We start from the raw sequence: 25202 nt of genomic DNA, 5'->3' as shown, positions 1-25202 counted from the left end.
GTAACTTCGTGAGGCTTTATGCCTTGAACACGTATCTTTCTGTTGTGACCTCTGATCAGACATGGAGACTTCTGGGCCTGGGGCACGATAAATCACGAGTACAGGCCTCAGAGTCACATTTAGTTGCAAAACACAGCGAGGTTGCCATCTGTGGAGTAATGTGGCAAGTTCCTTGAGCACCAGGAACTTCAGTTTCCTCCTCTTGTGAGAGATGTTTAAAAAAATATCTGCCTCAGAGGGTCTTTGTATGCCTTTAAAGAGATGACATACATAAAGCACCTGATGGTGATCACGCAGTACACTGCAGCGATCTCTTGCCCTCAACTCCTTGCTGTGTTTACCAACATTAAAGTGCTATTCGAAGCTCTTGTCGCTAGGAAAGATGCTTATCGTCCACCTCTGCTTCTGTCAGTGATGTCTACACAACCATCGCCCATAGTTTAACTCACACACCCTATTGTTAAGGTGCGGTTCTTGCTACTCAAAACAATTTTCTTTTAAAAGGCTACGCCTGCCTGGAGAACCAGGGCCTGGGCCTTCTCGAAATTTGCTGATCACATCTGGTTTAGCTTTAGACATTTTCTGGGGTTTTGCCAGCAGCCACGACACTTTAATGGCTACAATAAACCTCAAAGCCTCATCAAATCTTTGCTGTATGTGTGAAAATTATGTCCTCTTCAATTAAACATTCAATCTCGGCTCACACCAAGGCCTTATGGAAAAGGAGCTGAACCTGAGTGGGGACGGGAGATGAAACGGACCGCCACCACGCCGGCCATCTTGCCAGACGGGATTTAGGAGGAAAAGAAATTCATTAGGGAACCCGTGGTCTGTATTTTCTTTAAATATTTACTAGGTGCCTTTCATGTATTAAAAACACTGGCATCTCCAAAGATTAGCAAGGCATTTTTGTTTAAATAGTCAATGTGCGGGGGGGACCCCCAGTTTCCTCATCAGCCTTCGTGGTACACGTCACATCTTTTGGGGAGGTCTATTGCGAAGAAGAAAAACAACTGAGGTGGTGTTCAGTTTTCCTTCATAAGGCAGCTCCTCCAGCTTCAGAAGTTCTTGTATTTCCTTAAAACTGACTGAGGAGACTGTGGGTTGAATACTGAGAGATCTAAGATGACACCAAGGACCCCTCCAGAGAAAATAAGGCCCACCCCATGCAGAGGGCTTTGGGGGAGCCCCTGTCTCTCCACTGCCCTCCCAACTCACTCTTCTTCTCCCTTTGTGGTTTATCATCAAACACACAAGGATGACAAAGGGAGGGGCCCACCCCGGATGCCTGAAAAAGGCAGCCCATGGAAGGAAGGCAGGAGACGAGCAAAGAGCCAACCTAGATCGGATTTTGGCTCAAAAGACTACATGAGAGGGCAGGGCCCACACTTCATGAGGGCCGAGGGATGAGAGAGGATGGGCTGTCAGGGATGGCCACGGCGTAAACAAGCACAGGTCCTCTGGGCTACTGAGAAGTCATCCAGACCACAGGCCGGGGCCCTAAGTCGGCCACTGAGGAGGGACAGGGGCAACTGCCCCGTGATGGCTGACTCCGCTCTCTTACAGCAGGAATCAAGTTTCTCATCTTAGTCAAGGAGAAAACTGCCAGTTGTTCAGAAGAGGAAAAAGAAGGATCACAAGGTCACGTATCGCATTCCTGAGCGGAGCATCCATTTGTTTGAATTCACGTTCTCAACCACATCAACAGCAGGGGAAAAAGAAAATCCACATGTTCCTTAAAAAATAATTTACAAGGTAAAAATATTCACTTGTAACCACTATCCTTATTTAAGCCAGTTTTATGCCCAAAGTAAAAATAAACGGCTCGCCCTACCACCGGGAGCAGATCTTTCCCACTTTACTTCCATTTCCAAGCTGTCCTCTGTCTAAGACTTAGATTTCTGAGCACTCTTTCACAATAAACATTTTTAAAATGTTTATTTTATGTCTTAGTGTAAAAATATTCCTGGTGCAAGCTCTCCATTTCCTCAAGCTCTGCTTCGGGAGCTCTGGGCCCCATTTCCACATTAACACGCTCCCTAAATCCTCCGCAGAGCCCCTCACCCGGAGTTACACAAGCTCCAAGGCGAGTATTTATATTCTTGGACAAGGAGATGTCTCCACAGCGAAAACACAGGACTCGAGAAAGGCTGAAGGAAAATTCCTGCCCAAGAGAGACATACTTCCACTTTTTAAAACAGCCAAAAAGGGCTTTCAGCATTTTGCTTGAGATAATTAAAAATGTAAATTAAACTAAAATAGAATGTTTACTACGGGTGATGCCATCATTACTAGACTCATATACATAAACCAAATATATAGGGACATGTGTGCACGTGCACATGCCAGAGAGAGAGAGAGAAAGAGAGAGAGAGAAGGCAGTAAGCATAGTGAACTAGCTTAAAAATGCAATGCAGGAGATTTTCTAATTAGACCTGATCTGCCTCTCACTGGCCATGGGAATACAGCTTCTCTAAGCCTCATTTTTCTCCCCTATAAAATGGACTTAGTGTAGTTTCTGCTTATTTGTGTTGTTATAAGAATCATGTGAGACAACAGTAAGAATTCAAAAAAGGGGTTGCTGTTATTATTATTAACATTATATCTATTAGATGTTGGAAAGCATAGATGTAACAAGCTGTCTATACAGTAAGCGCAGATTAACATTGATAAAAGAGAGGGATGTGTAAAAACTGCCTCCGTATAGCACACAGATTCACGGGGATGGCAGTGTACCATCACCAAACTCTGACCAGCGCCATCTGTGAGCCAGATATAAATAATTCTCTTAAATCATTTTTGTAAAAAAATCTTATCTATCATCGTCACAAGGGATCAGTTCCCGTTACCTTCTAGTTGTCTCTTCAGTTTTTTCAAATCTTTTATAAGGTCTTCAAATTTGACTTGGGAGGCCAGAAAGAAATCTTGTGGCTCAGGCAAGGGGAAAATGCTCTTTTCTGTTCCTGCTTCCTAGAACATACGGGAAACAAAAGTACATTATACTTCCTGATGGTCACCTTCAGTTGAAATTCCAATCCATCTTTCATCTGGTGGTGGGGTAGGAATCACGGCAATGCTCTTCTGCCATCCCCACCTTTGGACTGGTCACTTAGAAGTGCTTTCATGTCTTTCATGGTATCGTTTTGGTCTTACTGTCACTGAGGCTGGCTGTGGCCAGGGCTCTGGCAGAGGCTGGGTTCCCCTTTGCCTCTTGAATCAAAGAGAGAATGGTCAGGTATGTCCTAATCTTAGACACGCCGCTCCCAGGGGAAAAAGCATAGGAACAACACATGAAAGCACTTAGGTTTCAAGTCCCTGTTGAGGGTCACATGGTAGCAATTAGATAACTCGTCTCTGAGATGTGCCAGCGGCTGTGAACTGTCAGGTACTGGACAAGGCAGCGCTGCAGTGGAGGAAACAACTGCCCTCTGCTATGCTTCTACCTGCCTTCCCCTGCAGCTTAAAACTCATGCCTGTGTGTCTGTATGTGTGTATGTGTGTGTATGTGGTGTGTGATCAAATTCTTCACTTATCTGTAAAGACGTTCCTAATGTTTTTGGCTTATTTTAGCAAATACTTACAAGGGCGTGGTGGGGTAGAGTTTTAACAAGCTCCACGCTATGCCTAACAGAGGATCTAAGCTGAGGAACCTCTTGAGGGACACAATCTATACTCATGTTGAGAGACAAGCAGAGCCTCAAATATCTTTTCCAGCCCAGCTTGCCCTCTCCCCGACTTGTTTAATATAAGGTTTGTATCCTGTGTGTCTCAGGCAGTCTTCAATTATTCCTCTCTCTGCACAGGCTACTTTGCCAGCTTTCCTTCACATTCCAACTTCCCTCCTGCCATTAGGACTAATTCCAAACCCTAAAACTGCTTTACAAGGCACTTTATGATCTGGCCTCTGTCTCCATCTCCAGCCTGATTTCTCCCTTCCCCTATCTCTAACTCCCTTCTTAAACGTGCAGAAAATAACAGAACAGGCCACCATCTCTCGCCTCTAGGCTTTTGTCTATAAAACTCCCTTTCCAACCCTTACCTGGCCTCTCCTCACACATCCTTGTTCATATGCATCCTTCAAGTCTTAAAACAGGTATCACTTCCTTGAAGGTCTCCTCTAAGCCCCAGCACTTGGGGGTTTCCAAGAGACCCTGGTATTTACCTAGTTAGCACAACATTAATTTAAAACTTGCCTTGTTAGCTTGTGTGTCTTCCCTACTAGACTACAAACTCTCTGAAGGCAGGAACTGTGTCTTGTTCTTCATAGAATGCATACTATCTGGCCTACCCATAAACTTTGTTCGGTGCCGTTACAGAGAGCTTATAAAATGCTGCTCTGCGAAGTTTGCACCTTGGACAGGAGACACCTAACTTATTATACCATTTTCTGGTGGTTTCAAGAATTCCCTGACCCTTCTCCCTTCCTTTAAGACCTGGAGCCTTACTTGGGATGATAGGAGAAGGTGGTTTTCCTCATTTGATCAGAACAGCATTTTACATGATCAGTGTGCTATTTTTCATCTTTCTCTACTTATGTTACTGCTTTGAAAACAATGGAAACAGTGCAGTAGTCTGAGTGCCAAGATGGAACGACATCTAAGATGCTGGCCACCAAACTCCATGGTAATCTACACTGGAAAAACTCATGCATCTCTCTTTCGATTTTCCAAAATTTTTTTTTTTTATCAGATTCATTCCTGGCTTCATTGTCTTCAAGCTAGAAAAAAAGAAAATGCTGCTGAGCAAATCAGCCTGGTAGCAGTACTTGTGGAAGTTGCTCAATTAAGAGTTCAAAGACATGGCTCTAGACGGGTTTCTTGAAACTTCACATGGACCTAGACTTGGACCAAAAACTACGCGCGAGTGGAAGGAAGCCTAGAGCAGGAGTCACCTTCCTTCTTTTAATTGCTCATCACCACTAACCACAAAAATCATCACTCACGCTCCTCAGAGGGAGGGGATCATTTCATAAATCACATCATTTGATGCTCGTGTTGAGCGAAACACATTTTGCACAGTGAAAATGGGGAGAGCGCCACACAAAAGTTGACTTCTTATTTTTCCTAATCTGGACCATCCTGTGTTTGAAGCTAATCTTACTGTAGGATGTTCCTCTGTGAAGTCCATTCCACTGCGTTTAGCTCTCTCCAACGAGCGTTAAATTCCACAGGGAAATTCCATCCTTTCTACACCACGCATCTGACTTGGTTGAGGCAGACATGATGAGGTAAACATGCTCATGCCAACCCTGACTTTGAACTATCACCTCAAGATTCTTCAGGATAATTCTTCTGCCACACTGGTACCTACTGTCAGGATTTGGGGTATGGTACATAATTGCCTGAAACTCAACACACCTGCCCCACTCTACCATGAAATAGCTTTCACCTCTTCATATCTATTTCCTTACAGACGCCACTTATATTTACAATACATTCAACTCGGCAAGTATTTATCCAGCTCCCACGTTGCAGACACAAAAAAGAGACAACAGCGAGTCCTGGACCTCAAGGCGCAATGCCAGGACACTAGGTAATTACTCAGTGACTTCTGTGCACAAGGGAATGGTACGTCTGGTGGTAGATACACTGACAACAGCTAGACAAGCCCACCGGGAGGGTAAAAGAGACGACTGCACACTTCATCAGTGCTTAGCTTGTCTTCTGGAGGAACCCGTAGGCCTCTGGAAAACAAGGCCATGGAATCTTTACTTTTCAGCCCTTGGTGCCCAGGGAAAACTCTGCTTACGTGGACAGTTAAGCAGGACTCCTGACAACATTTTCCCGAGACTTTTTCCATTTATTGATTGCTAGGTTTCTCAACAACTCACAACAGTACCTCTTTCTTCTCAAAGCTAGGACTCCTTGTTCTCAACTTAATGAGAAGGACTAAAACACAGAAAATTGCACTCAGGTAGATTCGCACAGAAATTTTTATTTCTAATTACCGATGTAATCTAAGCAGAGAGGATGGATTTCAAATTCCACATCTTCAACTTGTTCACAGATGAACACTGCTGATAAAGTGGTGGGTATTACTGCATTTTAATTTCCAAAACTTTGGTTTGCATCCCAGCAGCTAGTTTCGAATATAACCTATTACTGGATGGATATAGATTTCATGGAGATCCCCACAATCTGGTCAGAAGGCACTGAGATAACTGGTGGTCTCTGAAGCCGTGTGGCTTAGGAGTCAGTAGATTTGTGCCACTGAATAATGCTTCTCTTTACAAGAGTCAGCTAAACTCCCTTGGCTTCAGCGTTCCCATCTGTAAACCAAGGAGGCTGGATAGCTCTCAAATTCTACACTGGACTTGAAACTCATCCACCTATCCATCATCCAATTTCTGAATGCCAACAACATTCAAGAGTTGAAACCCCATTAGTGTAGTTTTCCACATAATGCCACTTCTTACCTGATCATAGTAACGCAGGTAATACTTCACAACATAGTCCACCAGATTAATCCCATTATCCTAGGTTTAAAAGAGAAGCTTAAATGAAAATCATTCACATGAGACTCGGCCACATTATACCTACCGTCAAAGAGCTGAAATCTCACTTTGTAATGCTAGTACTTTTAGTTTGTGCTACCTGGTTCTAATTCTGTTTGAGACTGGCAAGATTTTCCTCCTCCCCTCTTGTCCCATCCGTTTTTTATGGCATCTAAATAAAGACATGATTTTACACTATTCCTTGTGAGTGAAAAAAACCAAACAGATAATCCTCCATCTCTGTGAGTCAATGGTTAAGACAAACCACCAACCAACCCAAACACTGTCTCAACATTTTCTGGCGTTAACCAAGAAGGGAGGGAGGGGGGAGGGGGCCAAAGGGAACAGAAAACCATCCCTTCCTTCCCACCTTTCAAAAAAAAAAAAAAAAAAAAGTGTGTTCTTAATGGCGTGAAAAACAATCAGGAGGGCTTAAAAGGAACAGCCTGCCACTTTTCGGCCCTGGGACTCCAGGGGAGAGCAGGCCCTCCCACAAGGCAGCCTTTGTATCTTGTTCACGTGGGTCTAATTCTAACTTGCCTGTGTGTTTCCCCCTCTCTCCACTCCCCCTGCCCTCCATGGGATGCCTAGATATGGGCTGGTTGTTTCCAAAGAGGTGACTCTGCAGGGGTGTGGAGCCAAATGATAATCAGGCTCAGAGGGTCTCACAGTAGACCCCCGGCCCAATTGTTGTGGGCCAAAGAGTAATTCAAGCACTCAGGCTACACTGCTGATTCAACGGTGCTCCCTACTCGGGACTGAGTAAATTACAAGTCGCCAACAGCAGCTCCAAGCAGACTCGAGCCTTGTGCTATGCCTAATACTATAGGCGTCTTGCTTTATTCTCGCACAGCAGTTCAACATCTAATTGTGTGTTTTCGAGCAAACAAATATTGGGGGTCATGTCATCAAGAAAAGATCAAACATGAAAAATCTATCCTTAGTCAAAAGTCAAAAGAAAGCCAAGAAAAGAACTGTACTGTTAGGGGGAGGATAGAGATGAATGAAAGAATCAGGAACCCTTTTTTTTTTTTTTTTTTTTTTTTTTTTTACATTGAAGATATAGAAGGAAAATAATGGCAGATCATACGCATTCGTTATGAAAAATAAATAAATACCCGACTTTTGACGTCCTTGAGTTTGGGCAGAATTTCTAAGCTGTATCCATCTGCTTGGCCCCGAGTCCTATTTCCTCCGTTCATGTAATTTCCAAAAGCCAGAATGAGAGCTAAAATATCCTTCACACTCTTCATGTGCAGCAAACCCTGGGAAGGCAAACACCGATTATTACGGCACTGAACTCTGAACGCACAACAACAAATACTCACTGAGCACTTGATAGGCTGTTTGCTGGCCTATCACCAACCGGATTCACAGCGGGTAAAACGGAAGATACACTTCATTGAGCCATAAGTGTCTTAAAAAAAATTCGTTCATAGCCATCATTTTCTACCCTTGCAATGACTCACAAACTGTGCGTGTTTTAATAATGAACATTAAATACTGGTGTTTAGATTTCCATTTGAGCCAGGTTTTTTTTTAAATACTTATCTTCAGGGATTTAGAAATTGAAGAAAGAGTTGTTACACTTGGGCTTTGTATCTGGTGGCTTCTAAGTAGAAAGGGTTTGGGGTCACTGGAGGATCTGGCTTTGGACTATGTATCTGTACAAACAGCACAGTTAAGTGGAGGGTAGATACAACAGCAAGTCTATGCTTCCTTATCTCTGGAAATAATCCTCAGGGGTGAGCTACAATCATGCATTTCAAGCCATAGGCTCTGTATATTAAGTGTTTGCTGACCTGTCTATTAACTTTTACTATTTCAAGCTGCTTGGCGGTTTCTTCAGCTCTCCGTCTCATTTATTTCCCCCTCTTTTTTTTTTTTTTTTTTTGCTCCAAGTGCAAATTTTCAAATTGATACCTTTTACCCTTCTCTACAGATTTAGCCAATTTTATTTTCCTTTATTTTAGGGTAAAGAAAGCAAGCTAAGTGCAGCTTTAGGCTGACTTCTGCTCCTGTCTTCTAGGGTGTATATTACATATTTTGGTGATATTTATGCTTTCTTTACTGAAATCTTTTATATTTTAGAAGGGAAAAAACCATGCCTTCAGACCAGCCACTGAACAGTACAGTATTTGTGGAGGACCGTCATGTCCTTAAGGACATGGGTCATGGTGAGGAAAAAGCCAGGTGCTAGAATTTCACTTATTATAATGAACAGCAGTGTGAGAAAGCCAACAAAAATTTATTTACCCATCACTCATTATCATAATCATTTATATCATTTATCAAGTGTCTAGAGTCATTTTATTTCACTGTGTAGGCACATTTCAGATGATCCAAGGCACTGGTCTAAGACAAATCTCTTCTGCCATCTAGACCAAGTGGAAAACAAATTCTACTCAACTTAGGTTGGTTTTAAGTGGCTGGTACCTACACTGGGAGGCATTTGGAATATTTGAGAAGGAATCTGTAGAAGTGTCGTGTCCCCCCCCCCCTTTCTCCTTCTGTCAGTCTGCACCCCTTCTTTCTTTCTCACTCACCTGCATGCACATACATGATCATCCTGAGGATAATCATCACAATCATATTCAGGAAAACATACTATCTTGAGTCCAAAATTTTTCCACAAAGGGACTCCAGTTGCTCTTTCCTACTGCCCACTCCCTCCTTTACCCCCAAGAAGGGCCAAGCCATCTTTAAATGAGGCAGCAGACACACCTTAGAAGCCTGGGTGATGATCTCTACCTTCCGGTGCAAGGCAGTGATGCCCTCAGAGAAGACAGATCTGAAGATGATGCACTGGGCACGTTCAGCAAAATTAGGGATCTGGGCCAACTCGTGCAGAAATCTGTAAAAATTAAGAATGCATCATCAGGCTTCATACACAATCACAAGGAAAATAAAAAGACAGCAGAAAAAGATTCTCCATGAGAGCATTCCTTATTTGACAAGGTCAACTGAACAATCATAAAGGTACCAACTAGGCAGGCTCAAGGGACTCCACGAGTATGTGTCCTACTGCTGACAACAGAGCCACTTCTAAAAATGGGCTTCTAGACATCATCTCACACCTGTCAGAATGGCTATCATCAAAGAGAACACAAATAACAAATGTTGGTGAGGATGTAGGGAAAAGGGAACCCTCGTACAACATTGGTGGGGCTGTAAGTTGGTGTAGCCTCTATGGAAAATAGTATGGAGGTTTCTCAAAAGGCTAAAAATAGTACTATATGACCCAGCAAGTCCACTCCTGGGTACATATCTGCAAAAGTATCAAAACAGTAATTTAAACAGACACATACACCCCAATGTTCAAAGCAGCATTAATTACAATTGTCAAGATATGGAAGCAACCTAAATGTCCATCAACAGGTGACTGGATAAAGAAGATGTGTATACACACACACACACACAATGGAATACTACTCAGCTATTAAAAAAGAATGAAATTTTGCCATTTGTAGCAACATAGATGGACTGGGAGGACATTATGCTAAGTGAAATAAGTAAGACAGAGAAAGACAAATACTGTATGGTATCACTTATGTGTGGAATCTAAAAAATACAGCAAAGTAGTGAATATAACAAAAAAGAAGCAGACCCATAGATATAGAGAACAAACTGGTGGTTACCAGTAAGGAGGTAGAGGGGTAACATAGGGGTGGGGGAGTGAAAGGTACAAACTATTGCATATAAGATAGGTTCAAGGATGTATTGTACAACATGAAGAATATAGCCAATATTCTGTAATAATTGCAAATGTAAAGTAGCCTTTAAAACTATATAAAGAACAAAAATTTTTAAATAAAGTGGATTTCTATAGTGTATGAATTACTTTAAGAACACAAAGTTAATGCAAGTGTACTGAACCACATCAAGTTATTGATTTCTTGCTACCCAAGTAAGACTAAATCCAAATGGAAAGCATTAATCTTTAGTGTCTGAAAAAAAAAACCCCCACAATAAACTCCTTTTATAATGCAGTATCCTCTAAAGGTATATTCACACAGGTTAAGACTTGAGGTAAATGTCTATAGACAAGTGATTTAAAAAAAACTCTGAAGTGAGATTACTACTATTTATTGCTCAGTCAATTAGATAATAGTCTGTAATGATTCTATTCTACAGATATTTGTTTACTTTTCCACATAAACTTAGCTATGTAGACAAGAGTTCACAGCTCCATGCTTGGAACAAAGCAGGAACTCATTAAGTGAACACAAGCTAAAGTTTCTTGAAAACTATGGCAAGACAGATCTCAAAGCTCAAGGTGAGTACTGACCCACACACAGAAGCTCACTGTCTGAGCAGCTGGGAACTGGTGCCCTTTGCAAAATTAAGTTGGAAGAACTCCACACTCTCTAGGCCAACCACCAGAGGAAGGGGTATAAACTAAAGTGGATGGAAAGACTTGGACATGAAGTCAGAAAGGGAGGGAATCCACTCACAGCTATTAAATTCATTTTGGGGCTGAAATGATGATTAACTGATATTTCTGAAAGTCGTGGTCAAGCCATAATACCATTACTTTGACATTCAGCACTCTCTTACCAAGAATGCTTTTACATAGGAGCAAAGTTGGAGTCCCTTACTTTCCCTAACCAAAGAAATCCCCTTCGCTAATACTCTGTGCCTCTTTTACTTCACTTTTAGGGAAGTTTGAGTTTTAATAAGATTCTAACTATCAGCTGTTTTTCTTATTTATCCTACAACCAGGTCATAATCCTTTTTTTTTTTTTTTTTTAATGACAGATTAAGCAAAGAATGCCTGGAAAAGAAAACACACTTTTGTTTTAAAGTTTTGTAACTCTGATTATTTCGAAAACCATTTGATGGGATTTGAGTGTGGAAACCCAAAGAAACTCTGAATTAGGTCAAGATGGAAAAATTAGACTCTGTATGTAAAATTGTTTCTTTGTAAAATTAGCATTAAACCACTGATTCATTTATGACTGAAATCAGAGGTGTCACCAGTCTTGACAAACGTGAGCAGTAAAAAGCTTGCACAACTGGCGGCATAGGGTCCTGCAGTGTATCTTGGGAAATTTTACTTACTCAGATGCTGCTGAGAATTACCTCGAGGGTAGTGCCCTGTGTTTCTTCCATTCCAAATGTGACCATGAGACGTTATTCCCTAAGCAGGACCCAGATCTCCAGAGGATGTATACTTCCTTGTTTCAATGAACCAGTGAGTGAAGAATTTATGGAGAGAATATATAGACCAACACCTCAGCACACCAGCAAGCACAATAGGGAAGAACAAATCTGACTCCGTATTGGAGCTGCTCCTTTAGCTCTAATCCTGTGCTCTGTTCCTTGGCTTAGTTCTGCTGCTTCTTCACCTTGTGGAAAAGAATGCTGCCTCCAGCCTGAAATGCACAGGAGAGCCCATTCTCAGGGCTCTGACCTCCACGGTATAACACTTTTCCACTAGTATAAAGACAAGAAGTTGCAGAACAGAGAATAACATTTGTCTTGTTGGAGATTTACAGGAACATCATGACCTGACCTACGTGGACAGTTACAAGAACAAAGGATTCTGACAAGAAGTTTGCAACAACCAACACCCATCCCCTCCCCTTTTTAGTGTAAATGGAGCCTGAATTCTGACTTGGGTAAGATGGTTCTCCAGGACATTAGTCTGCCATCTCCTCGGTCTGCTGTGTTTCTGAATAAAGTCATTATTCCTTGCCCCAACACCTCATCTCCTGGTTTTTTGGCCTGTCCTACGACGAGCAAAATGAGTTTGGACTTGGTAACACAAGGACTTAGATGAGATAAAGGAAATGCTGGATGAACAATCACTTATAACCAGTCTCCAAAAAGGAGGATTAGGACCAATATGAGGAGACAAGCCCATAGGCTCAACCAATTTGTGTTGCCCAGAAAAGAGTAAAATAGAACCACAAGGCTCCCTGGGATCAGAGCCTGACTAGAATAAGGGGCCAAGATGCTTATCCAGAGTTGGAGGGGGGAGGGAAGTCCAGGAATTTCACAGTACTTTTGCATAGAGCTGTAGGGAACGTGTCATCGAAAATACCAGCAGGTCACTCACCAAGAACTTCAGTCAGTCTTCAGACGTGTCTGCAGCATTTACACTGTGTCAGGTACCATACTAAGACCTGAGAACAGAATCTTACTTATATGTAATTCCTTCTTGATCACCTGAGAAATAAATCCTCAATTACTGTGGAGTGTGGTGAGTGCTCTTGGAGATGGGAGAGCTTACAGAATAGGGGCTGTGGACACCACACACAGGGCATCGGAGCCCCAGAGGGACCCTGTCAGCCAAGGTCTCCGGGAGCCCTCTGGTACTCGTGCAGGTCACATGAGAGAAACTGGCAGCAAGAGCCTGGACAGGCTGAGTGATGCTTGTGGGGAAGGTGAGAAGAAGCTAAAATGGGGCTTTGTGTTCTAAAACAGAGTGTGTCCTTTGGGAATGACTGAAGGGTTTTAAACAGAGCAGTGGTACTTTCAGCTTTCTGTTTTAGAAAATCACCCTGGCAATCGCTTGGCTGATTGACTGGAGGTGACGGTGGATTTGAGGCTCAGAGCAGTGAGAATATTCTAAGGGGGAAGGTGAGAGGGCCTGTCGTGTGGATGCAGAGGGCTGAATGGTGAGAGAGTGACCACAGCAGTCACTCCCAGAGGCGCTGACCCATCCCAGGGGATGCTGAGAAGAGTCCAGGATGATTCGCGGGTTTGGGGCCTGGGCAACCTGGTTAGAAGGTGAAGATACAAAATTTGCTGGAGAAGCAAATTTGGGGAAAATGATTTTATGTGATTTTCTGTCCAAAAATAGCCATACAAAGTCTTGAGGAAGAGCACTATTCCCGTTCATCTGGGAAAATACCAAAAATACAGGTTACTTCAAAGGCTCTGAAGTGTCTGATAAATATCTTATCTCCCAGAATGAGTTTCACACTCTACCTGTAAGGCAGAGACAGGGACTCTTTTACATGCCCCCCAAGAGAGGGTCTTGGACATTGGGCTGTGGCGCTTACGAATATTTATGAACTGATTTCCTTTTGGATTAGGCTAACTGTATATCCTAGGGCCAGGGATAGAAAAAAATAAATACCCACAAAGAGCCACAAACTAGGGATCTGCCTCTTCCCTCCTTAATGCAGGCTGAGCTTCCTAGGATGGCCTGTAATTTCAGCCTGTATATGGGAGAGACGTTCTGCACCTCACTGGTTGGGTCACCTCCACAGCAGCAACTTAGGGGCTGAATGATGCAAACAGTCCCCTGTTTTCAAGGGACTAACAATTGCTTTGTCATCCCTCAAACCCCCAAATGACATCCTCTTAAGTGTGTGTGGATGCCCTAACCTGTGTTCTTCCACAGAGGAGTACACCAGCAAGCCAATGTGTCCTTATTGGGAGGTGGCGGAGGGCCCCAAGGCAGCTGTGGACCTTAGTGGAGCATCCCAATAGGCAGCAGATGATGTCCTCACGCCACAAAAAGCATGTGTCGAGTCTCATCAAACCCAGTAGAGCCCCCCTCCCTTCACCACCATTCCAAGCAGAGCGTGAAGAGAGTTGAGGGCCATCACTGCAGGGTGTGGCTCTCAAGACAGCCTGATTCCAGGCAGATGTCACCTCTGTGGGAAGTGGCTTTCGAAATCTGGCACCGCAGCACAGGAAAGCTGATGAGGTGAGTGATGAGGCCAGCCTCTCCATGCTCTGATTTATAGGACTGGGCACCACAAGGATCTTAAGAAACTGCAATGCTGAAGCTATAAATGATTCATATTTTCCAGTATGTAAAACATGTTTGCAGTCAACTTGCAAATCAGATGCCGGAAAATCAGCCTTTGGCATAAATCGAACACAGGCTGCCCTGTGCAAGAGGTCGGAAGCAAAGGTGAAACTCACTGAGGCCTGAAGGCCCTACCTCTCTGGGCTTCGCCTTCTAGCCACTGAGCCCAAGCACATCACCAGGACGACAGGACCATCCTCTTTGCTGTCAGATCTCAGCACATTCAGGAGGCCATTACAATGACCACTTGCAAATGTTAAAAATGCTCTTCTATCCAGATCATCAGAAGAGAAAGCAGTAATAATAAGTCATCTGCTAATTACTTGCTGCCCTTACTCTGTGTCCTAGCAATTGATTCTGAAAAAACAACTAGAAAATAATGAGGAAGGCATTAACACAAAAGGAAAATGGGAGCACTTCCAGGAGCAGGGACCCACAGTTCATTTCATGGGGTTGGCCATTCGTATAGCTGAGAGCAGATGGCAAATTAGAGTCCACAGGCCAAACTCAGCCCACTACTTATTTGTGTGACCCATCAGCTAAGGATGATTTTTGTATTTTTAAGTGGTTGAAAAAAAATCAACAGAAGGATATTTTGTGACTTGTAAAAATGATATGAAATTCAAATTTCAACGTCCATAAACAAAATGCTGTTGGCGCACAGCCACGCCCATTTGTTTATCTATCCTCTACAGCTGCTTTTGCACTACAATGGTTGACCCGAGTCATTCCAACAGACTGCATGTCCACAAGGCCTAAAATACTTGCTATCTGGTCCTTTATAGGAAGTTGGCCAATTCTGGGCTTAGAGGATCATGGCTTAACGTGGCGCAGTCAGCACTACCCAAGCACCTGATATGCCTCATTGTCCCTGATGGGGTCTCCATGTTTGCATCCCCTGAAATTCATATGTTCAAATTCCTAACCCCTACTGAGATGGTAGTAAGAAGTAGGGCCTTTGGGAAGTAATTCGTGGGGTCAGTGCCCTTCAGAGAAGTTAGTGGCCTTCACAGAAGAGACCCAGGGGCTTGCTTCCTGCCACATGAAGACACAAAGAGAAGTCAGCAGTCTGCAGCCTGCAAGAGGGTTCTCACCAGAACCCAACCATGCTGCCTCTGGATCTCAGACTTCCAGCCTCAGGAACGGTGAGAAACACATTTCTGTTGTTGATAAGCTGCCCAGTTCAGGGTACATTGTTACAGCAGCCTAAGCTAAGAGACTGTCCTCAGATACTCCCCGTGGCCTCGTTGATGTCTTATCTCATTACCGGTCACTTCATTTTCAGCCATTAGCACCTTGGTGGGAATTAATTTACTATATTAGGAAACGTGACTTGGGAGTGGTCCACAGGATGAGTCAGGGGTGAGCGTCAGTAAGGATGGGGGTTCTAGCTGGTGGAACAGAAGGGCTGGGGAGCCCATCTGCAGACTCACAGTATCCCCAGGCTTCATGGGTGTGTGCTGGGGGGCGGCTGCCGCCATACGCTCTACATGAGAGCGAGTCATCCAAGGTTCCCCACGTTATCATAGAGGTTTGTCATGACTGAGGAAACCTAGAAATTCCCCTGCCCAGTCATTGAGATGTTTTTCTGAACCTAAAAGCCTCAGCATCCATGGGGAGTGGGATGTTCTAGAGGAACCAAGGGCGAGGAATAAAGGTTTCAGTCCAAGTGTTAAAACCCTTGGATGACCTGTTACTCTGAACTCCATCACTCCTTTTCCTCTTCGTTTACTATCCTTCGCCTCGTCTCCAGGCTAGCCTGCATCAGGCAGGAAGCACTCAAGGCAGCACCAGGCCAAGGAGCCCTCTGTCCGCTCTGGACCCATCCCATGTTCTCACAGGGTCTTGGGTGGAGCCTCAGGGCTGCAGAGCCCAAGAAGCTTCTCCCTCACAAGCAGACCCCAAGACCCCAGCCAAGGACAGGAGTCACTCAGTTACACCCTAGAGTTCTGGGTTTTCAAAGCATATGGAACAACACCCCAAACTAGAGAGTAAACACCTCCAGAGAGTGAATGGGGAGAAATGCAAGCACGTGCAAAGGGAGGTTGAAAAGTCCCATCCAACCTGGGCAGAGCAGGTGGAGAAATCTGGGAGAAAGCTGGCACGTTCAGGCTCCATTTACCGGATACAACATTTAAGAAAATCAGTTTGAATTCTGTGACTCTGACATCATCTTTTTTAACTGCATCAGCAGAACCTTAAACAGAGCAATAACTTCTTCCTTCCTCAGTTACCCTTTTGGCCAGAATGTTTAGTCTAGGAGGAATTAACAAGTTGCTAGAACAAGAAAGGGGAGTCACGAGGGGGTGGGGTGAGGAGTGGCGACGTGATATCCAGCAGCACAAATCTCCCAGCTGCCTTTCCCGGCAGTCAGGTCACTCTGCTGCGTGCAGGAGGTCAGGGGAATGACGCTGCTGTGACTTAGCTCTGCACAGTTTAGATTGGGTTATTCAGAGCCAGGAGGCAGGAAGGAAGGGACGGCCCTTCTCCTTTTAGCCTAACAGAAAAGTGTTCAAGCATCCTTACTGCTCAGGTTTATCCAGCAACTTCAATTCTTCCTCTTTGGATGTCTCGTAATACTTTCTTATTTTAACCAGTTCATCCTCTTGGGCTCTCTGTGTTGAAATAGAAACAACACACACAAAACAATGAGCAATGCGAATCTGTTTAAAGCAGTGTGTCTCAAAGTGTGGTCTCTGGGTCAGCAGCATTAGCGTCACCCATCACTAGTTAGAAATGCAGGTTGCTGGCCCTGCCCCAGACATCAGAGACTCCGGGGTGGGGCTCAGCAAGTCCTCTGGGAGATTCCAATCCACGCAAACATTTGAGAATCACTGGCTAAACCCCATGGTCAGAATAAGTGACCTTTGCTGGATATAGAATCCAGGACATTTGATTAACTACCTTTGAACCCCATGACTTCCCTGTAAGATGGGATTTGGGTCAAGTTGTTCTCATTTGCTTCCAGACCCTCAGAACAGCCCTAACTTATGCAGGCTTCTGATTTTTAAATTTCTGGTTACTATGTTCTCTCTTTCTCTGAATTTTCTAAGCATTCATTGTTTGTACTACTTATTTTGGCATTGAGTCCCATACTTCCTTAATTTATCCAACTATTCAATCGTACGTAGCTCACCTCTACTGCCAGCTAGCAAGTGCCGACCACGTGCAGAGTCCTGAGCCTGAGGCAGTAACAGAAAGCATCGAGAAGGCACTTTGCCTTTTACAAAGTCCTTCAACGTCAATTACTGTATCCTTGTTTTTATAGATGACTCCACGGAGGGTTACACCTAGAAGCTGGTAAAGAGCCTGACTCGGAATACCTTTCTTCCACAACACCAGGCCACTCTCCGGGCATTTAACAAATGCACCGTGAGCTCCTGATGGCCTTGTATTTGCCTCTACCTTCTTGTCTACTGATGAAAGCTTTACTGATGGAAACATGAGATGTTTCCACCCAGTGGTCCCAAACGGTTGCTTATAGACACAAAGGATGTAAAAAATGCACTGGGAACTGGCAATCCCACTAGGCTGGTTTATCACACTATGGAAATTTTCTATGAGAGGCTCACGGTCCCAGGGGAGCTAAGTATTAACATGAACCATTTTTCTGAGCCCGGTAACCAGAGTACGCTGCAGAGCTCCCGGCAGCTTCCTGGGGAGTCCCAACTCTTCAGCAAAGGAAATCTGGTTCAATCTATGTTTTCCAATCCTAACAGAGTCAGTGAACCAGAACAGCTGACAATTACGGGAACGGGGACTCTCCTGGCCATCTTCTCAAGACAGCCTGCCAATTGTGCTGGTTATCTCCACATACAAGCCACATTTAAAGCCGGTTGTATGTGTATAGTGCCATTTACTTTCAAAACACTGTTACTGCTGCTTATATTGGATTCTCCTTTAATAGCCACAGAAAATCATGTACAGCCCATTATAGTCCTCAGTGTGCTGATAATCGAATAGGCTTAAGGAGTTTAACTGGCCCAAAGTTACTCAGCAATGAAAGGTAAAGCCGGACCTCAAACCTAAGAGTAAAGACTCTAAATCCAAAACACACCCACCATTCTACACTATTTCCCACCTTCAATGCCATCAGCTCCCTTGGACTCAAGGGAATCATCCAAGGTCACATGAGCATCCCCATTCCTCAGAGGAGGACACCGGCGTACACGAATACTAGGCTGGTAACTTACCTTCACTCACTCTCATTCCGAGCCACAGGGCGGGCTCCCTGGCACAGAAGTGGCCTCAGTGTTGAACCACCCTCCCTTGCCAGCGACAGCTACTAACCCAGATACCACGCGGGGGTCAAGACCCGAGGGCTTTTCTCATGTTTCCTCTCATTTGAGCTTGTGTTTCTGTGCCTTCATCTCTTCCAGGCAATGTCAAAACCCCTACTGCCAACCACCAAGAATGGCTCAGTGATGTTTTGGGGGTGGAAGGAGTCACACATAAACATTTTTTAGACAGTACTTTTTTTTGGTTAACGTGGAAAAATCTGGAAACTCTGGCCCTGTAGCGGTTTGATACTCACGTTTTCATATAAGGCTGCTAGGGTCTCTAGATCAACCACAGAGTCATCCACGTTGAAAATGGCTGCCAGGCACCCAAAGAGAAAGAGGAAAAAGGATAAGACATTAGATGAGACTCTCTTGCACTAACGCGGACTTCATGTCTAACTTCCGAGCAGCAGAACACTGCCTTCTCTCACACAAGTTGTCTTTCAGCTTGTTTCCATTCCCTTTCCCTTTTGAAAAAGGATTTTTAATTTCTATTTTAATGGAGGTACTGGGGATGGAACCCAGGACCTTGTGGATGCTAGGCACGCACTCCGCCAATGAGCTACACCCTCCCCCCGTTCCCTTTCCTTTTGCACCAGGAGCCCCTGTGAAAGAAACCCAAATGATTCCGATTGCTGGCCTAAGCCTTGGCCCTGCCTAGTTTAATTCCTCAAGCTCTGCATCCTTTCTGCAGTTTAATTTAGGCTCCACAGGAGAAGTGTTTGTGCTTTAAAACTAAATCGGTTTGTAGGTCTGAAGCACAATTTTAAATCTTTCTTCTCGGCTGGTAATTGAAGAGATTTAGTACCTAATGCACCAGAACTGACTCTTGCCCATTACAGGAAGAGAGAGAGAAAAAAGACAATGCTGGCAAATTAAATGAATTCAGGCATGTGATTTCAGGCACCTTTCCATGGCCGCTGCAAACATCTTGTTTGGATTAAAAAGACAAGAAAAAGCAATAATTGCATCAATGGCAAATTAAGATTATGGAAACCTCCCATGAGCCAGTCTTAAGGCAAGTTCTCATTCCCATGGTTTTATTTGGCTTCTACTTCTTGTTCTGTACCTTAAATAAGTCATTTAGCTGTTAACTAATATACCTATGATTTCATCTAGAGAGATTCCTTCCCATATATAATGGCATACAAACATGGAGATTTTAAAGCCTTAATGGATTTGGCAATCAAAGTGTTTAAAATAGGCAGCTCCACATCTTTAAATAATTATTCAAAACTAATAAGGTTTGTTCCTTCAACCCCACCTCCCTTCTCCAACTTTACATTGTGAAATTAACCAGCACGCTAGTAAATTTTCTCCATGGCAGGCTAATTAATTTTATTAAACCAACCAGTGATATTTCGAATGCCTTAAAATTTTGCTCATCAGCCATTATTCCATTCCTTGGCATTACACCACGGTTTTCGGAGAAGGTAGGGACCAAGGAAAAGGACAGGCTGCTTTCAAACTGTTTTGCTTCTTCTGTAGTTTAGAATCATATGAACCCCTTTTTACAATTTTAACAAAGTTAATTAACTGAACTGAGATCATGTAACTTCACAGAATACCGAGAAATGTACTTAAAATTCCTTTACAGGACCACCTTCTCTAACTTCAGAGTTAATCAGCAAGCTATTCCTAGCTACGTGGGGTAGTGAGAAAAGAAGAGGTTAATATACTAGTGACAAAGTCAATCGTCTCAGCTTCCAAGACAAAGGAAAATTACACTTCTGAAAAGGCCAGACTGAAACCACAAAAGAAAAACGTCATTTGAGGAAAGAAGGAAAGAATTTACCCTCCCAGGACTGTTGTGCTGTACATGGAGATAATATGAATTCACAACTTACTAGATAAACCAGGCATTTTTAAATGTCTGATGCTTTAAAAAAAAAAAAAAAGGATAGCCAGGAACAATGTCTAGTTTAAGTAAATTCTAAGAGTCTCCTACAAAAATCTGCCAATAGGAACACAATAAGAAATGGTAAAATCCTAAAAATAATTTATCAGAAATGTTCACTTCTACACTAGGTAGTATATATGAACTGCATGCTTAGCTATAATCAAGTAATCTTAACTAATGACAAAAGAGCTGTGGGCTTCTCTTCCTAGGGAGTATATATTTGGTTTTCAGAAGTTAATCAGTCAGGGTCCCAGATACACAGTTTGATGGGTTATACAGTCAGCCAGTTCCCCTCCAGTGTGCTAGGTGCCAGAGAGACCACCTAGGGGGGACGGGACCAGAGAACAGTCGCTCTCTGGCGACATTTATTCATTCATGCACTCACCCACCGCTTGAATAACTATTTGTTGAATGTGCACCAAGTTCTAGAAACTATTCTAAAATGCTGTGATTCTATAAATTGAAAGTGTCTAAGACATTCAAAGCGCTTGATTTCGTGAAATTTATACACTAGCTTAGGGGATAGAAAACAAACAAGTAACAATAGTCACAGATAATGATACACTACGAAGAAAGTAAAGTAGGGAAATGAGTAACGTGGGAGAGGCTGGTGGACGAAGGCTTCTTGGAGAAGGTAACATTCAAGCCAAGAACAGCAGGTCAGTTTTGTGAGTGTCTGGGAGAAGAGCATCCAGGGAGAGGTAACTGAAGAGGGAGGTTTTTTAACCCGGTGAAGGAACAAGCTCAAAGTATAGAAAAAGACCAAGACAATGCTCACGGAGAGAGTGGTCCTGGCAGGTTCAGCTGTCTGAGCCTCAGCATATCTGTAAAACGTGTCTAACTTCACTTACTGAAAATACTAAGTGAGGTAAGATATATGCCTGGCCCAGCCCACAGAGCATGGTATGAACTCAAAGTGGTACCTATGAACCATGACTATTATGAGTTTAAACAGATACATTGTGAATGTGTTTCAGGGCTTTATTAATGCCTTATCTCCTTTAACATCTGGAAAGATTAGAGAAAGAAGACTGCAACTCCTGAGTCGTTTGTGTTATGAATGAAACTTCCTAGAATACTTGAGTGTTTCAGATAGGAGCAATTGCTATTAAACCCTTTTGGTCCTTCAAAACCCTGCTCGAGGCCCAACTTCAGGAAACATCATTAATAGAAAAGGTATATGCACAAGTGATTCTGATTACAAAAAAATGATGGAGCAAATGGCTTCAGGGAAATATAAGATACCTTTGGGGTCATTTAGAAAGCTAACCTAATTTTTATTTCTCATGTCCATCTTTCCCACCCACCCACCCTTCACTATACTACCCATTTTTTAAAAACACAACTCTCAAAATTTAATTTTGATGCTTAAAATACCTCAGATGTCTTTCCTTCAAATATCCGGGGAAGCCTGACTTTTCAGCCCATTCCATTCCCAGCCCCAAACTACATTTCCAATCTCATTTTTCATCACTTCCACTTTTCCTGTGCACTCTGTGCTCCAGCCAGCTACACCACTCTCCATCCCTGAACATCCCATGGTTACCTCCCTTCCCACAACTCGTATTCCAAGGCCTAGGTGAAAGGTCCCCTTCCTCTGAAAGGACACTCCTTGACCCTTGGATCATGAAGTACCCACTCCTTTCCTCTTCCACAGCACTGCACTGGTATTCCACACAGGGTGAAAAAAGCCTACTTTCAGAACCCAAGTTAGTAAGTCACTTAACAATTTCCCTCCCTCACTGGACTGTGTAAGTCCTGGAGTCAGGGCTCCCTTCTACACATCATGATAACCCCAGCACCCAGCAGAGGACCTGGGGTATAACAGGGAAAAAACAAATGTTTATGGATGGGGTAGGTGTTTCAGGAATCCCAAAGAGCGAGTCCTTCTGCTGGGTGCTGGGGAAAGTTCCTTGATAAAGAGAGAAGACACTAATGAACTCACCTACACAACAGAAACAGACTCGCAGACATAGCAAATAATTTTATGGTTATTGGGGGAATGGGGTGGGAAGGGATAAATTCGGGAGTTCAAGATTTGCAAATATTAATTACTATATATAAAAATAGATAAAAACAAATTTCTTCTGTATAGCACAGGGAACTATAGTGAATATCTTATAGTAACCTTTAATGAAAAAGAATATGAAAGCAAATATATATATATATATATATATGTATGTGTTGTTCACCAGAAATTGACACATTGTAACTGACTATAATTCAATTTTTTTAAAAAAAGGGGTTTTGAGAGAGAAAACACAGAAACTTTTAAAAGGGATAGGGTTTTGACAGATGAAAATATTACATTATGGAGGTGGGTATCTGAATTAAGTTTGTTTGCTCATCACCCCCTTTGGTCCCTGATAAAAAAAAAAATCAAGGTTTAGTCAGTAGAGCTGCGTAATCATGCCCCCATCCACACACCCACTACAGATACCCTGCTTGCTTAAATACTCCATATTGAAAAATTACTATGTTCAACAAGCGAATTTTCTTGTTTTAAAGGAAAGAATAAGGAAAATATCTTTCCCCTCATTCTGAAACTTCAAAAATGATTTAAAGAGCAGTATCACCTTAGGAAAAAAGGTCTGAGTAAAAATTCAACTGCTATATTGCTTTGGTCAGGCACCTGAAGCTCCCGCTTATTAATCACCATTCATTAAGCTGAATCCATTCGAAGCAGTAACAGTCTGTAAACTGACAAGTGCCAGTGAGCATCAATGGGAAAGACCTGAGACATTCCCTGCAGAAGGAGCAGATGCTGACAGGCTCAGGGAGCACACAGGTGACAGCAGGGAGCCCGATTCTGGCTTGAAGAGAGCTTTCACTACAACCAGTTTCAAGCAAGGTCTGATGGAATTCGGAACACCTTGGTAGAGGGCCTGTGGTGCACCTGGAACACAGCAGGGAGGCGCTGAGCAGTTCCAAGTAAGGGAGGAAACGAGATGGAGTTCTATTACACAAGATAGATGAAAATTGGGAAAGACTGGTTTAGATCCTAGTCCAGTGGGGAAGAGGCAGCAAAACCCCGAGCACTGTGGATGGAGAGGACAGGACAGGGGAGAAGGGCTGCAGAGTGCTTATCACTGAGGGGGCCCTGGGACTGGGAAAGCTGGGCGCCACACCACGCTAAGGCTTTGTGTCTAGGTTTTGGGGAAGAGCTTGGCCACCATGGAAATAGGCAGAGGAGCTCATGAACTGGACGGGCACGATGACCTCCCCCCCCCCAGGACCCAGGGGTGAAAAGGGGGAGAAGAAGTCGATTGAGAGATGAATTCAGGAGCAACACCAAGTACTCCACTGAGGTTTCCCCTCTTCCATGGAAGGATCTTAGAAGTAAAAAGGTAAAATAAAATTCAGAGGTGGAAGCAGCGTGATGAAGAGATCGTCTGTTGAGCCCAGGAGCTTAAGGAAATTAAATTATTCCTATTATTCCTACCCTAGAGGGTGGCCAGGGAAGGTTAGGTTATTGGCCAATAGCCCAAATCATAAAGAACCACGTCCTATGACTCACAGGAGAACCGTCCTGCACGTACATAGTCCTGCCTCCTGTTCACCACGAGCAGCTTAAGTTCCTATATAATAGGGCCAGAATCAATACCTGATCATTCTGTTTCCCAAACACGGGACAGTGCATTAGAGAAAAGATTCTCAAAGGCAACTACCTTCAAACTTAGAAGCATCCCATGGACCCATTTAGTTAACTGAAGATGACAATGCACAAGGAAATCAATCACTGACTAAAATATTTTCTGGAGTCACCTAGGGTCAGGTAGCTCCCTCTACTTTGCACTTTAAAAACACACACACTGTCTCTCACACACAAACACCCTTTTTATTGTGTAAGTGGAAGAAGAAAGCCCCAGCCTACACAATTCTCCACCCCGCCTCAAAGCCCCAGTACAGTAATTCCCAGTAATTCCGGCTTTTGCCCCCATCTGAATAGGGCTCATTATACCAACACTCCTGCAGACGGTGTCAGAGAGGTGAAGTGCCAAATCCACAAAGGGGAGACCCCAGCAGCTCCCTGCTACTGCAGTATCAATCATCGCTGGTGGCTTTTACTTTTATCTCCCTCTCTCCTTAGTTATCCCCACTCACACTGTCAGTTCAGTTAGGCTATTTCACCTACACCTCACAATATGTCGAAAGGAAGTAGACACATGCTGTGAAAAGCTGGTAATTTTATTGGGTTCCTTTACCTTTAAAAATCTGTTACTTGGTCAAGTCTGGTTTCTGGGCTCCTTTTTTGCAGGGAAATTGAGGCAAACGTTTTTATGTGGTCCTCTGGTGCCTGCTCTGTACTCCAAGAATTATATACACAAGGATCATTAGCGTAGTGTTTCGCCCATTAAGATATAATAACCGTCAGCAGGGACAAAAAGCAGATCAGTATCACAAATTCAAACTAACAGGCGCACATAAAAACTATGTGACTGCTTCAGGCCCAGGCACGGGGTCAGGGTCTTACCCACTAGGTAAATTCCCTCTCCAGTGTGGAGACGGCTTTGCATAAGACCAGGGTGAGGCGAAAGAGCGAACAAGAATTCTCTCAGCCCTCCGGCCGTTTTTAACCCTGAACGCTTTTCTATCCCCAAGTGCACCATGTCTGAATAAACAAAGAATGACTGCCTTTGCTGTTCTGAAGGGCTTCTAATTAGTAAAAAAACAAGCACTCTCTTAAGGGAGCTGTTCTTGTGGACCTCTGGGCAAGAAACACGAGGCAGACTGAGGCAGGAAAGGCAGACTGTTAGATCA

General features: G+C 43.5%; 1 protein-coding gene across 4 annotated transcripts in view; it reads right to left on the bottom strand.

Annotated features, from left to right (window-relative positions):
- Positions 1–25202, bottom strand: part of FMN1 (formin 1) — a 361575-nt gene that overhangs the window by 133235 nt on the left and 203138 nt on the right. For all 4 annotated transcript variants that reach the window (XM_010965320.3, XM_074365871.1, XM_074365872.1 and 1 more), the window contains 6 exons: positions 18796–18857; positions 16788–16876; positions 9218–9347; positions 7612–7758; positions 6416–6475; positions 2850–2970 (listed from right to left, as the gene is read on the bottom strand). In XM_010965320.3, coding sequence (XP_010963622.2) covers positions 2850–2970; positions 6416–6475; positions 7612–7758; positions 9218–9347; positions 16788–16876; positions 18796–18857 — 609 coding nt within the window. The remainder of the gene's footprint in view (positions 1–2849; positions 2971–6415; positions 6476–7611; positions 7759–9217; positions 9348–16787; positions 16877–18795; positions 18858–25202) is intronic.

This window comes from Camelus bactrianus, chromosome 6 (genome assembly GCF_048773025.1).
Source record: "Camelus bactrianus isolate YW-2024 breed Bactrian camel chromosome 6, ASM4877302v1, whole genome shotgun sequence".
Taxonomy (NCBI): Eukaryota; Metazoa; Chordata; class Mammalia; order Artiodactyla; family Camelidae; genus Camelus; species Camelus bactrianus.
The sequence above is the reverse complement of the archived record's forward strand: the minus strand, read 5'-3'. Positions and strand labels throughout refer to the sequence as shown.